The following is a 12854-nucleotide window of genomic DNA, read 5'->3' as shown; positions in this document are numbered from 1 at the left end:
CACCGTTTGCTAGTTACCTTGAGTACCTGATCACGCCAGGAAAAACAGGCAATGCAAATTTGTGGATGCATAATAACAAGACTTTTGCTAAAAAGACTATGGTCATTCCCCACGATGCTAAGCGGTTAGTTTATCGTGTATCCGCCAGAGAATGGGACAGCCACCAGATGTTCGATATCGAAGCCTACTTCTAACTCAACGTCGCACTTTCAAGAGTAAACCCTCAGTACCTCAACCTGCGGGTTGTCACCTTGAAACCACACTCCTAGTCTCAGCCCGTAAGCAGCACCCGGCTCGAAGTGGACCAGGTATCGGCGTCGGCTGTCAAGGTTTTGGACAGGGCAGTGGCGTAGATATCGGTGCGGGTGGGCACATCGTCGCTAGCAGCGTAGTGAAGGAGGTAGAAGAGGACGATGTAGTCGTTGTTGCTGTCCGTGACCAACACAGCTTCCAGCGGGCTGCCCGGCATCGGCTTCATATCAAGGGCCACGGCTGTCGGCTGCGTCAACTTCGCGTCCTTGTCGATCCGGACACGCTGTACCTGGTTGTCATCCGACGTGTAGAAGGCCCAAAGGTTGGTCCCGTCATCGACAGCGGCGAGGGCCGCGTGGCTCGACAGCGATTTGCTGTTGTCGTCGATTGGCCATCTGGAGTAGGCTGCGAAGAGGTAATCAGCTATCTGTTTCCGGTCTAGGTACAAGGGGGCCGAGATCAAATTACCAATGGCATCCTGGGAAGACCCGAGGCCGAGGGTATTGTACTGGAAGAACATGACCGGAAGCCTGCCCTTGTCTGTGTCGCTCGTCGAGCTTGACGTCGACTCGATGCCCGGCTCGGCTGAAACAGCGGACAGCGAGGTGCCGCAGAGAGGGGGGTCATCCAGATCCGGCTGACCCTTGGCCCACGTCCCGTTGTTCAGGCTGACCTCCTTGATGTCTCCATTATCGCCTATGATTTGGTAGTAAACTGTGACAAAATTGTAGCCGCCGGGGTTTACGAGTCGGATTGCTGCGAGTTTCGAGTAAGGGGCACAGATGCAGTTCTGATCCGAGAGGTTTCCGAGGTGCCACTTGTTGGACTCGAAGTAAACGTCGCGGAGAAGGTTGTTGTCGTCAACGTAGAATACATAACGCTTCACTAGGTTGGTTGATCTTGAGATCTGAAATAAGCGGGGAGGGGGTGTTGCTCACTCTGTCAACATTGGACGACTTGTGATGGTAGAAAGCTGCCGCCAGAGGGGTGAAGAGCTTTGCAGTTGTCATTCCTGACACATTGATGCTGGAATAGTCATCTGAGCTATATTTGGCATCGGAGACGCTCCCAGAAACTTGAACGAGCTTCTTGTTGGAGCCCTGAGCATACGTGTATATTTCGCTCGTGCTCAGAGCGAATGCGGCGATGGCCGTTCTGGGAAGAAACTGGACAGCTGGAGTCGACATGTTTCAGTCTCCAGGCTAGATAGAGACCTTAGCTAGTTCTCGGATAAGGTAAAGCTGGAGAGCTGTTCTTCGGTCGGTTGAGCCGTCAATGCTGACGATGAATATGTGGTTTGTCAGGGCTATCACAGACTGGCTACCGAAGTTCCATCAGATATATAATGTTGTTTCCCCTCTTCAAAGCCACACAGAGTCTTATCTTGACTGGCGTGGCTTCAGCTTGCCAATCCGAGTCTTCCCGGACCACCACCACCACTGCCCGTATAACAATCGTTACCCCGCTCCCTGCAGTCGCTCTCTGCAGTGTGACAAGGTGGTTGGAATATGTGAGTTTCGGGGCCGTGAAGTGCAGACATTCAGTTTCGTGTTGCATCGACGCGTATTTTCAGCTCATGTATGCACTCAATATTAGAAGCCCGAGTGTTTCATTGCATACATACCTACCTAGTTCATGTGTCCTATGGGCTTCCTCCATCGAATCGCTCCTACACGTCCTGCTCTGTGTTTCCTGCACAAGGGGTGCATGCTCATGCAGTCACATATTGCTTGGGGAACCAGCTTTGCCATTTGCGGCTTCATTCTCTTGCACCGCCCCTCCAGACTATCGTCGACACCACTCACAGCTGTTAGCATCCTACCGTTGGGCATGGTAGATATGCACGCGAGTCCATTCAGCCCCCCCCCTTATCCTCCATATGGGTGTTGTGGTCAATTTGTCAAGTTGCTGTCACATCATTTGGCCCTTACCCCCCGGACATACATAGGTAGCTCGTAAGATGGCCACTCACCTTCTATAGTTCGTGCAGATTGATGCCCGTGAGGTAGTCAATTACAGCAACGTGTCACACCCTGGCTATCCCTAGCACCTGCAAGTCACCCACTTGGGATATCTTACACGTCTGGTCATGACAAGCAGGTTTTGGTCACGGACTGGTGACCATTCCGCTTTGAGTCACCGTTCCCCCTCTTTCCCTCGCCATCTAACCTCTGCTAGACCTGGGCATTGTTAGGCGTTGAGTAGAGGAAGACCAGGGAAGCTCTGGGGATTTGTTCCTAGAATCACCGCGAATTAGCCAAGAGTCCAGGTCCGAATACGGGCGACTCTCCCCTGTTGTAAGAGGGAAGAGAAGTTCATCATGTATCTATGCACGTCTTCACCAGGGCGTTTCCTCGAGCCATCTCGCTTGCCGGCTTGCGATAAATATACATGTTTACCGATCTAATGATTCCAACCCATCCTGGATAATTTCCCACCGCTGGGAACTGAGAGTCGCAACGCTACGCAAGTCCCTGGCGCCATAGCTAAGCGCCTGGCTTCGCGACAAAAGGCCACAACGTCAGTAGGTAGTCCTGACGTATGGAATCTCTGACTTCTGCAAACGGGCGTAGCTACCCATGCTATGGAGGCTGGACCAGCCACAGCCTGTGAGTCTCTCTTTCGTGATCTTTTGCTAGATATGCTACGTTGTGATGGTTACGACTAGTATCAGGCGCGGGTTGTCTAGGGTGAACAAACTGGAAAGCTACATTGTGGCTAAGGTTTTGGATAAATGCCAATATTCCTCCTCGACTCAAACCTCGTCCTCTCACTACTCATTGTTCGCTTCAGTACTCGCCTTGACACCCTTGTCCCAAATCTTTACTTCTCCTTCCACCGGAGTAAAACAAGATGCTCGTTGGACTCGTGTTTCTTGTTGGTCTCGGGCCACTGCTGCTGGGCGCCCACGCAGCCCCCCAGGTTACCCCTCTTGAGCCTGAATTTGTCAGCGTCTTGGAGGAGATCCACGCCAATACGCCGATCGTTTGGCACGGAGTTGTCAATGCAGATGGATCGAGGAGCAATATGACCGACATTGACAACGCGGTTTGGGCCGATGCTATGACCCGTCTCGCTCCCCACCCTCCCGTGGTTGAGATGCGTCAGTCAAAGTCTTGCAACGGAAGCGGTTCTTGGGCCGAGCAGGCGGTCCTGAAGGACAGCGTAGTAGAAGCGTGCTTCTACCTCAGTCAGTTTTCTTCTTTCTTTATACCTGCCGGGCGCTAATAATGACCGTGTAGAAAACACTGCGTTAGGGCTGACCAGAGTTTACCAACGCCCTGGGTCCAACTCTGCCGGTGACCCCATGATGATACACTATACTAAGCAGAGGAACATCAACGAGGGCGACCTGCTTTCTGAGTGTGTCAACGCTGAAATCTGGCTTATTGACAACTGCCGTGGCAACAATCAGGACAGTCGCGGCGGCTTTGTGACTTGGAGCAACGGCAACAGATCCGGTGTCGATCCGCAGACCCACAACTGCAACTGCTAGAGCACTGTTAGCCTTCGAAGCGATACAGTTTGGATTGTGCTGAAAACGACCTAGCGAGCTTTCTTTTGTACAGGGTGAGACGGGAGTTTTGTTCTCGCTTTCCGTTCCTTGGCTTTTAACAACACGGAGAGTTTTATCGTCTGGTGTAGTTCGGGGAGCTCAACCTCTCAACAGATATTCCCAAAACACAACACACGGAATCGTGGCTTTTTTCCCCAGTCATGAAGAGAGAGGCAGGGGGTGGTTATTAAACGACGTTGAGATCACACTAATTAGATCATTGTTGTGAAGCGGGGTGGGGAACAGCAGAATAAGTGACTGTCTTTCGTGGGGGAAGCAGGTGAACTGTGAAGCTCCAGATCCGTAACCCTGCCTGCCACTAGGGAGAAACGAGACCCTTATCCGCATCCAAGACATTTCCTCACTCTTATAGGGCGGATGTCACTCATTGTATCCACATTCACTCCGAGGCTTGCGATGCATTTTGCGTTTACATTACGAAGTAACTCTGCTTCTCCTTACCCTTCGTCGGGAATTTAGCATGTGAAAGCGGTGTCTGCGTCGGTTCGGCGGGTCGGTCGTTGCCCCATTTTCGCCACCGAATACAACGCGCGGCGGAGTGCCCCTGAACGCGTCGGCGACCTCATTACCCACAGTGTCAGGCACGTGGGTTGGATTGGCCGAATCAAAAGCGGAAGGTCATGCGCTGAGCTGCCAGCGGTGGCTGCGTAGGTTTCAGCATCAGGAGCACGGGTGGGATTCGGGAGGTGATTGGTCACGATGGTCGAAATGATCAATGCCGCCGCCCTCTCTCTCGTCAACACCACCTGCCCTGTCGCGATGTCTTCCTCGTATAAAGCCTGACGCCCAAAGAACTTTTTTTGTCCGAGATAGCCACACTACGGCAGTCCTCGATCCACCAGGGGCCAGAGATTACCATCACGATGCGCGTCGAGACTCTTCTTGCGCTGCTGCCCGCGATTGGCGCCCACGGCATCCGCATCATCCAGGCCAATGATGATGGTTGGGCCGAGCAGTACGCCCGGTCGTTTCATAATGCTTTGATTGCCTCGGGACACGACGCCGTCCTGTCTGCGCCTGCCGAGAACAAATCCGGAACGAGTAAGCTTTCAGAATTTACGAGTCGTCATTGCTTATGGCGGACATGGAGCTAACGCCGGCAGGTTCGCTCGATATCGAGCCTAGCCCTAGGTCCACGGCATGCCAGTATGACAGCTGCCCTGCCAACAGCGGTCCCATTGGACGTGATGCGGCCTCGCCGCGTCTGAACTGGGTCAACTCCTTCCCTGTCACGTCGATGCGGTACGGCATCGACACCATCGGCCCGCAGCTCTGGAACGGGGAAGCCCCAGAACTGGCCGTGTCGGGCCCCAACGTCGGCAGCAACTTGTACCTGGCCGTGCATTTCTCCGGCACTGTCGGTGCCGCCGTCTACGCGGCCAAGAACGAGAAGATTCCTGCCCTCGCCTTCTCCGGTGCGTCCGACGGCACACTGTCGTACGCCAGCCCCGAGGCCCAGCGCAGCAAGGTGTACGCAGAGCTGGCCACGACGCTCACCAATGCCGTCATCGCGAGCGGCAAGCCGTACCTACCTGAGGACGTTTTCCTTAACGTGAACTTCCCCAAGGTCGAGGGCCAGTGCACTGAGGCGAGCCAGTTCAAGTGGGTTCTGAGCCGGATCAACGTCGGCCTGTTCTCGTCTCCGGATACAGAACAGTGTGGAGAGACGCGTCTGCCTACCGAGACGTCTGTCGTGGACACGGATGGCTGCTACATTTCGGTCAGCGTGGGAGATGCCAACGACAAGACGACGGCTCCGGCGGAGAAGCAGGCTGTGGTGTTGAAGAAGTTGCAAAGCCTGTTGACCTGCTTGCCTTGATGGATATAAGTTTTGTCTAGAGCATGTTAAATAATAGAAGACGAAAAGTGCAACCCAACTACGTCCTCCAAGCCACCTCATTCATAGCTACATGTACCTCTCGTAGACCTGTCATCCGCTTTCTACTTACAACCTAGTCCGAAGGCTTTTCCAAGATTCCCATCTCGGCGAAAAGATTACAACCCCCGAAACCATTTAGCTCTTCACATCCCCAAGTCTGTCGATCGCAGTCACAAGCATATTCCGCTGGGTAAAGACCCCCAACGAGTTCTCTTCTTCCCACGGCTTGTCCGGCCTCGCCAAAGACATGTCGAAGTTTCGCACCAACTGCCGACCTGTCAGCTCTGCACCCTTATCCAGAGGTTGAAGATGATGTGACGTACCTCAAAAACCGCCTTATTGACCTCCATCAATGCGATCGACTTCCCGAGACACTGATACTTACCGTAGCCAAAGATCAGCTCGTGCACGCGGTGCATGGTAGCCAACTTCTTCTCGTCCTTCTCGACCAGCCACCGCTCAGGGCGAAACTCCTCCGCATCATCACCAAAGATCCCCTTATTCAGCTGCAAGGCAAACATCGACACACCAATGTTCGTCCCACCCGACAAAAACACCGGTTTCCCATCCATCAAGACCGTGTCTCCCCCGTCCGGCACTCTCTTGGGGACCAGGGCCCCAGCAGGCGGACGTATACGCATCCCCTCCTTGATGCACGCCTGCAGGTACGGCAAGCTCCTCGCCCCCGCCTCCGAGATGACACCCGGGGCAGGCGGGGCCGTACCATCTGCCACCGCGGCATCGACCTCAGCCTGCAGGGTCGCATACACGCGGCGGTGGGTCAGCAGGTACAGGAACAAGGCGCGGATGGAGGTGGAGGTGGTGTCGGAGCCGGCGATCAGCTGCAGCATGGATTCGTTGACGAGCTGGTCGCGGGTCAGGCCGTGGCGCACAAAGGACGCCAGCATGTCGGACCGCGTCTCCGTCTCCTGCTGGAGCCGCTCGTCGATGCGCGCCCGCGCGTGCCGCAGCGGCCAGCCGAAGCGGAGCCCGTCCTCCCCCAACGGTGCCAGGAGGCGCATGACCCAGGGGCTTTGTATGACCGGGAGAAGGCCGAGGGCGAGGGCCATTTTCCCGATCTTGAATCCCACTTCGGTCGTCTCGATGTATCGGTACTGGTCGCTATCCGTGTCAAGGTCGCCGAGGGGTACCCCGAGGCCAATGGCGTTGATCACGTCGACGGCGAGGTATTGGACTTTCTTGCCGAAGTCGAACGGTTGTGCGAGCTCTGGGGTGGATAGGTACTTGGATCGAATCAGGTGTATCAGTTTTCCGATGTACACATCGATCGTACCCTCAAGTTCAAGGTTCTCCTTTCCCGAGTACTATTCGGGGACTGTTTAGCCCGGTATCAAGTCTTTATTCGGAAGATAGTTGTGTGTGGTTTGGACTTACTCCCAGGGCCATTTGCTGCCGCCTACGGGTGTGAACGCTCTCGTTGGTCTCACTAAACAGATGGTCTTCCCCCGGTTTGGTCCGCGTCGCCCGCGCAAACCAGACAGTCCGTGTATAGGGAGAACGGGCGGCGCTCATGTGAGTGACGAGCTCCATAGAGTCGGTAATCAAGTCGTTCGGACCAATTCGAGAGATGGGCCCTGGACGGCTCGTCAGTCACACTGGCCCATCGCGGTAAACACGGGGACGCTGCGTACCGTACTTGTCACATACTTCCTTATGCTTAACATGCGCGTTATTGCTAACTGTAGTGGCCGAGTTCCATGTCTCAGACCACCCCGAGCTAAACGGACCTTTAAAGGCGCTGAGTCGACGGTAGACCCAGACTTTGTAGACTAGGTAGACCGCTAGGCCAACAGAAACCAACAGCCCCCTAGCCTCGTACGCTACAAGGAATAATTCCATCGCGTTGTATCTTGTACTATAATTTCGACACGGCAAAACAAAAGAGTGATGGAAGAGTAAAGATCCATGTTGAAAGTACCAAGACTAATCCTTTTGTGCGGTCCGATCTCATGACTTCTGATGCCACGCACCAAGTGCAGGATGCAGCAAATATCTGAGCACTGCCGAATAGGATCGGGCCGATCTCCTCCGCGGATGCAGGGTGTGCGGGGAGGCCCGTATTTTACCTATCAAGCGAATGTTGAACACAGGTTTTGACCACGCAGGACTGATAACCAATGCAACCTGGCCTTGAACCAATGCTCGGTATCCTGGGAGCCTGGGCAGCTGGAGAGGTGGTTCAGCCACCAAGGTTTAAGGGCCAATGAAACATTAAATAGAACGGAAACTGGAAAAATATTGGTAAATCAAGGGTTTTTCCAGCGTAATCCGAAAAATATACAAGTTTATTCGACTGCACCTTGTGGCTAAGAACAAGCTGGGACGGATGGAGACATCGCGAGTAACAAGTTCAAACACAAGTTTGTGAGCTGAGAAAACCACACTAAGAAATTAATAGGGGATAAAATGAGGAATGGAAGGAAGAAAAGCAGGAAGAAAACAGCAATAATCAAGTTGTGTTGTAGGGGAATTTTGCCTTCGTTAATACACTGGGAATCCAATCGACAACTACCTGGGTACCTAGGTACCTTCCGGACCACAGTAGTCCTCTCCGCTTTACAGGTAGTAACAACTCGTAGTATGTCTTGCTGCAGCCCCAACAGCTCTCAGCTCGGTACCTTAACACACTTTCCTCAATTCTAGTCTGTCAGCCCAGCCTGGAAGACCGGGTTGTTGTCCGACCATGCCAGCATCTGGCCACGACGATTGGTTCTCTAGCTAACACCATTACTACCGCCTCGTCTCCTACATGTAGTTGGATACGCCCTGATGCAAAGCTTAGGTACGTTATTATTGAGCCAAAACTACCTATATTTGGCAGCTCATCGATGGCAACCCCTTCTCTGGAGACTGTGCTACCTCAACATGGGGGTCGTCAAATTGCCTGTGCCAAATCGAACCTGGATCCGGGCCCAAACATGAAGCATTAGAGAAAATTGTTGAGGCGATTAAAAGTTTTGCTGCCGCTGCCAAATAAGAAGATATACCCACTTGCGGGCTAATTCGCCTCAAATCTGGGTGACTACGGGAAAGGGGATGAGTACATAGGTACCTACGTATAAACGACGAGTAACGATGCCGCTCGAGAATTTGATCACCGTGTATGGTTGGGCACCAACAGGCTAGGGGGTTGTTTGTTTTGCTTAAGATGATTAATTAGTCTGAGGATGAAGGGGTAGAAAACTACAAATTAGAATGGAGCCAACGCGCGCGCGCGTGCCAGACGGTTGACCTAATGATCGCTCCGTGGCCTGTCTGTGGACTTGTTTACGGAGGGTGTCAGACGGACTAGGAGTACTAGTCTGTGTCCGTTTGCGCTTGTGCACCTTCTCATGCAGAGGGCTGACTGAATATTGGCTGTTGCCTAGGCGAAAGACCGAAAAAGGTCACATTGCGCTGACATTTCCCGGACGTCCTTATTCAGCCCCCTTAAACCGTTCCCACGTTCGTGTTGGCGGCTCGAAAATCGTAGTCGACTGGCTCCTTAGCGAGGGTCCGATTAATATTCACTTTTTCAGTGGTTGGGTACATCAGATGAATCGCAGCAGCATTTAAGCAAATATTATCAGACCTCAACATTATATAATATGGCCACCGTATCTCCCTTGCAGAGTCTAGTCCTTTGATACCAAAGATCTCTTCTCCTCTGGGCTTATTTGATCCACCTCGCTCATTATCTGTCACTTATCGTCAAGATGCAGTTGAACGCCCTTGCTTCCTTCATGTTCCTCGCCCTCGGGGCCAACGCTGGGGTAGTCGACAAGCGGAGTGGCGAGGGAGTCCACCTCGCCAACTGTTACCAGCGCTCGCCCCTTGGCGACATCCCTTACTCCAAGATGATTTACTACGCCGACGATTCTCAAGCTAGCCAAAATGTTGTGCCTTCGAGCTCCAATCAATGCTATGTGACGAACCCGGGAGCTGGTGGCTGGAAGACGTGGGAAGGCTCCTCCATCACCTGCACTTTCCCGACCAACACCTTCTTCACCTCCAAAATCCAAAGCGGCGCTGGTGGTTATAGCGTTGGGCAATATGCCGGGTAGGTCTAGGAACCTGGTGGCACCCCAAAATCGTGGAGAGGAGGCTGACACAGATCAACATGGGCAGCCCTGGCCAGAACAGCTTCCACGGTTTCAACTGCTACCGCGACAACAATCACCAGCTTTATGACGATGGCACTCACAACTGCTGGAGTGTTTACTATTGCCTTGGCGTGAGTTCAACCTGTGGAGTGGCTTTCGCAGGGACGTGCTGACACGAGTGAATAGGCTTAAAGAAACACTCCACGATTCCAGGGCCGTGCCGTCGACGTGTTGCCAATGAAGGAATGTGCTAGTGTGGATACCTAGGTACCATTCTGTGGAGTAGGAGGATCAAGAGCATGTTCCTTGTTTTGGTTATGCTGATTACACATATCAACTGCCCTGTTGGTAGCATTTGCCGGAGTTTGAGGAGACCGGAGTTAGCTAGCCATGTTCCTTAACTCCTTTATAAAAGGGAGCCATTTTTTCCGTCCAACCTCATGTGCCTACCATTCTCTTGCCTCTACTGCGACAATATTGTTTTTATTGTGTTGAATTTTACCTGTCACAGAATGGAAGGATCTCTCCAACAAGCGTACCGACTTCCTGAAGCGGCAGTCTGGTTCAGTAAGTACCGCGCGTACACATTGGTCGCTCTTGAAGTGCTGTGGTGGAGTCTCACTGTTGACCAACCAACACTAGTAACGGGATGTTCATCTGGCATCGGAAAAGCTCTTGCACAGCTTGTCCTCTCCGAGGGTGGTCGTGTTGCTGCCACCGCTCGAAAGCTCGGCGATTTGGCATACTTGCCTGATAATGACTCTCGTGTCGTCAAACTCATCGTCGATGTCACATCACGCCAATCTATTGATGATGCCATCGCAACTGCCTTGTCTCATTTCCACCGCTTGGATGTGGCTGTCAACAATGCCGGATACTCGTTGCGTGGGGACACGGAGAACGCAACTGAAGATGCCGCTCGCCATCTAGTCGACACCATGTTTTGGGGGACGGTACACGTTACGCGGCATGCGATGCGTGTGATGCGCGAGGTTAACCCGCTCAATGGGCCACCAGGCGGCGTTGTGCTTAACGTATCCTCCATGGGAGGCCGCGCCGGGTTCCCTGGAAATGCTTTTTACCACGCCGCCAAGTTCGCCGTCGAGGGCTTCACCGAGTCCGTGTCAAAGGAAGTGCGGCCAGAGTGGAACATACATTTTTGTCTTATCGAACCTGGCGGTGTGAAGACAGACTACCTGAGCCGCGGTATGATCCAGATCAAGCCACATCCGGCGTACAGCGCCCCGGATACGCCCGCACGGATTCTCGACCAATACATGGATGACCCGGAGGCGTCAAAGAATTGGGCTGATGCGGATGCTGTGGCCAGAGCCATGTACACGATTCTAGCTTCTGGGAAAGCTATTCCTCTACGGGTGCCACTCGGACCGGATTCCTGGGGGGTGTTGAAGTTGGAAAATGACAAGGCTGGACAATTGTTGGACGAGTGGAAAGAATTTGCCGTTGGTGTCGGGAAGGAAGGACAATTCGAATCCCTGGGATTTCTCCATGGAAAGTAGATGAATTTCGATTTGGTGGCGCGGGGCCCAAAATACAAGTTTATTAACCTCCTTACCCCCCTGCTTCTCACCCTCATCCCCAGCCGTGCAATTATCTAAGTACCCATATCCGTGCTCGTGCAGACCAAGCCATGCTCTAGCGTAGTTGGGATGTGCCAGTTATACCTCCTCATTTAGCGCCCTCGACCTTGTCAGCCGAGTGCTGTTGACCGTTGGGTTCCCACAGCGCTGAATCGCCAATCCTATCCGCAGTAAGACCCGCGCGGCCAGGGTTCTTCATGCCGGCCTCGAGTTGTCGTTGATACGATACGTTCCGTAAACGGGTTGCTTCGGCCGGAGTAAGGTGTAGCTGTAACATTGCGTCAGCGATAATTGCTGGTGCTCAATGATGTTCTCGATTACTCACGTAGATCTCCACCCCGACAGCATGTATGGCAAAGGCAAGCCAAAACGCAGCCCCAAAACCAAGACTCAACACGGCCATTGCATTACTCCCGTTCCCGTCCATAGTTGCGGACACAAGGACGGCCTTGTTGGGATTCTGGCCGGAGAAGTACGCCTCACAGTCAGGGTGCTGTTGGAGAGTCTTGTTTTGTGAACCTGTCAGGTTAAAAACCTTGTCGCAGGACATCGGGACCAGGTATCCGTCATCACTGATGATGATTACAGATATGATGAGGATCAGTCGCATCGTGATGATGGAACCAGCCTTGAGAAGTTAGAATTCGCCTCGGCGTTGTTGAGCATGCTGACTTACATAAAACCAAGCTCTCAGCATCCATGCCCTGTGTTGCTCAATTTGCAGGCGCTTAATATTGTACAAGGCGAGTGCCAGTGAGGAGAGGAAGGCGATGGACAAAACCCCGACACCCATCTGAACATCCATCCAGCCCCCAACTGCATTTCGCGCCAGCATGAGAACGCCTGCGGTTGACACGAGGGTCAGGGTGATGATGAGGTACCCATTGATGCGATGGAAAAGTACGAAGGTGCGGCGAATGATAGGCACAAACTGGAGGCAAGTGAGGAGTGACGCAGGGAGAATCGTTGCGAGGTGCAGAAGGATGCCGATTCTGTCGATGGAGCCCTCGGTGTAATAATAACAGTCGAGAGGCTTTTCTGAGTCTTTGCCTGAGATGCAGGTTGTGTCAAGGGCAAGAAACTGCAACCGAGCAAGAGTGAAGCCCAGGAATGCCCCGCAAAAGATAAAGAACAAAATGAAGTTGTACCCTTTAGTGAAGCCGACAGGGCCATACACTTTCCGGGCTGCGGCAACGAAGGCGTTTGCGGGGGGTCGATCGGTCGTCATGTTGAAAGGTTTGTTAGGGTGTGTAGTGTGTTTGGTATTGGGAGATCAAGATGAATGCAGTGATATTGAAGAACAAGCTGGAACTTTTAACATTGCTCTCAAACCATTTATACGAATTTCAGTTCAGAGCCTCGAGGCTTTTTCGTATGCTACCAACGTTGCTATGCTATTCTGGAATTTGAATTTGGGACCGACTCGTCAACGCCATCCCTCA

The 12854-nt window shown here is 52.9% G+C and overlaps 7 protein-coding genes across 7 annotated transcripts; 4 read left to right on the top strand and 3 right to left on the bottom strand.

Moving 5' to 3' along the window:
• Window positions 1–150: 150 nt before the first annotated feature.
• On the bottom strand, window positions 151–1651 carry F5144DRAFT_270188 (uncharacterized protein). The gene is made up of 3 exons (XM_066783598.1): window positions 1191–1651; window positions 721–1132; window positions 151–657 (listed from the first exon to the last, which is right to left on the bottom strand). Exons 1-3 carry the CDS (start codon window positions 1437–1439, stop codon window positions 272–274), a joined length of 1047 nt encoding a protein of 348 aa, XP_066640725.1. The 5' UTR covers window positions 1440–1651; the 3' UTR covers window positions 151–271.
• A 1664-nt stretch (window positions 1652–3315) lies between these two features.
• Window positions 3316–3748, top strand: F5144DRAFT_593589 (uncharacterized protein; the record flags this gene model as incomplete). The annotated part of the gene is made up of 2 exons (XM_066790474.1): window positions 3316–3442; window positions 3495–3748. The coding sequence occupies 2 exons, from the start codon at window positions 3316–3318 to the stop codon at window positions 3746–3748; spliced, it is 381 nt and encodes a 126-aa protein (XP_066640724.1).
• Window positions 3749–4692: 944 nt separating this feature from the next.
• F5144DRAFT_494657 (survival protein sure-like phosphatase/nucleotidase) lies at window positions 4693–5648 on the top strand (the record flags this gene model as incomplete). Its single annotated transcript, XM_066786047.1, has 2 exons — window positions 4693–4870; window positions 4933–5648. 2 exons carry the CDS (start codon window positions 4693–4695, stop codon window positions 5646–5648), a joined length of 894 nt encoding a protein of 297 aa, XP_066640723.1.
• A 46-nt stretch (window positions 5649–5694) lies between these two features.
• Window positions 5695–7743, bottom strand: F5144DRAFT_513733 (cytochrome P450). Its single transcript, XM_066786579.1, has 4 exons — window positions 7361–7743; window positions 7104–7303; window positions 6032–7033; window positions 5695–5975 (listed from the first exon to the last, which is right to left on the bottom strand). The coding sequence occupies exons 1-4, from the start codon at window positions 7566–7568 to the stop codon at window positions 5844–5846; spliced, it is 1542 nt and encodes a 513-aa protein (XP_066640722.1). The 5' UTR covers window positions 7569–7743; the 3' UTR covers window positions 5695–5843.
• A 1523-nt stretch (window positions 7744–9266) lies between these two features.
• Window positions 9267–10245, top strand: F5144DRAFT_621567 (uncharacterized protein). Its single transcript, XM_066792071.1, has 3 exons — window positions 9267–9768; window positions 9837–9942; window positions 9998–10245. The coding sequence occupies exons 1-3, from the start codon at window positions 9425–9427 to the stop codon at window positions 10001–10003; spliced, it is 456 nt and encodes a 151-aa protein (XP_066640721.1). The 5' UTR covers window positions 9267–9424; the 3' UTR covers window positions 10004–10245.
• Window positions 10246–10277: 32 nt separating this feature from the next.
• Window positions 10278–11680, top strand: F5144DRAFT_270123 (short-chain dehydrogenase). The gene is made up of 2 exons (XM_066783597.1): window positions 10278–10378; window positions 10454–11680. Exons 1-2 carry the CDS (start codon window positions 10324–10326, stop codon window positions 11329–11331), a joined length of 933 nt encoding a protein of 310 aa, XP_066640720.1. The 5' UTR covers window positions 10278–10323; the 3' UTR covers window positions 11332–11680.
• F5144DRAFT_270111 (uncharacterized protein) lies at window positions 11416–12708 on the bottom strand. Its single transcript, XM_066783595.1, has 3 exons — window positions 12089–12708; window positions 11738–12040; window positions 11416–11680 (listed from the first exon to the last, which is right to left on the bottom strand). The coding sequence occupies exons 1-3, from the start codon at window positions 12638–12640 to the stop codon at window positions 11501–11503; spliced, it is 1035 nt and encodes a 344-aa protein (XP_066640719.1). The 5' UTR covers window positions 12641–12708; the 3' UTR covers window positions 11416–11500.
• Between the last annotated feature and the right edge of the window lie 146 nt (window positions 12709–12854).

This window comes from Chaetomium tenue (assembly GCF_020726465.1).
Source record: "Chaetomium tenue strain MPI-SDFR-AT-0079 chromosome Unknown F5144scaffold_5, whole genome shotgun sequence".
Taxonomy (NCBI): Eukaryota; Fungi; Ascomycota; class Sordariomycetes; order Sordariales; family Chaetomiaceae; genus Chaetomium; species Chaetomium tenue.
Note: the sequence above shows the minus strand (reverse complement) of the source record. Positions and strands in the feature narration are given on the sequence as shown.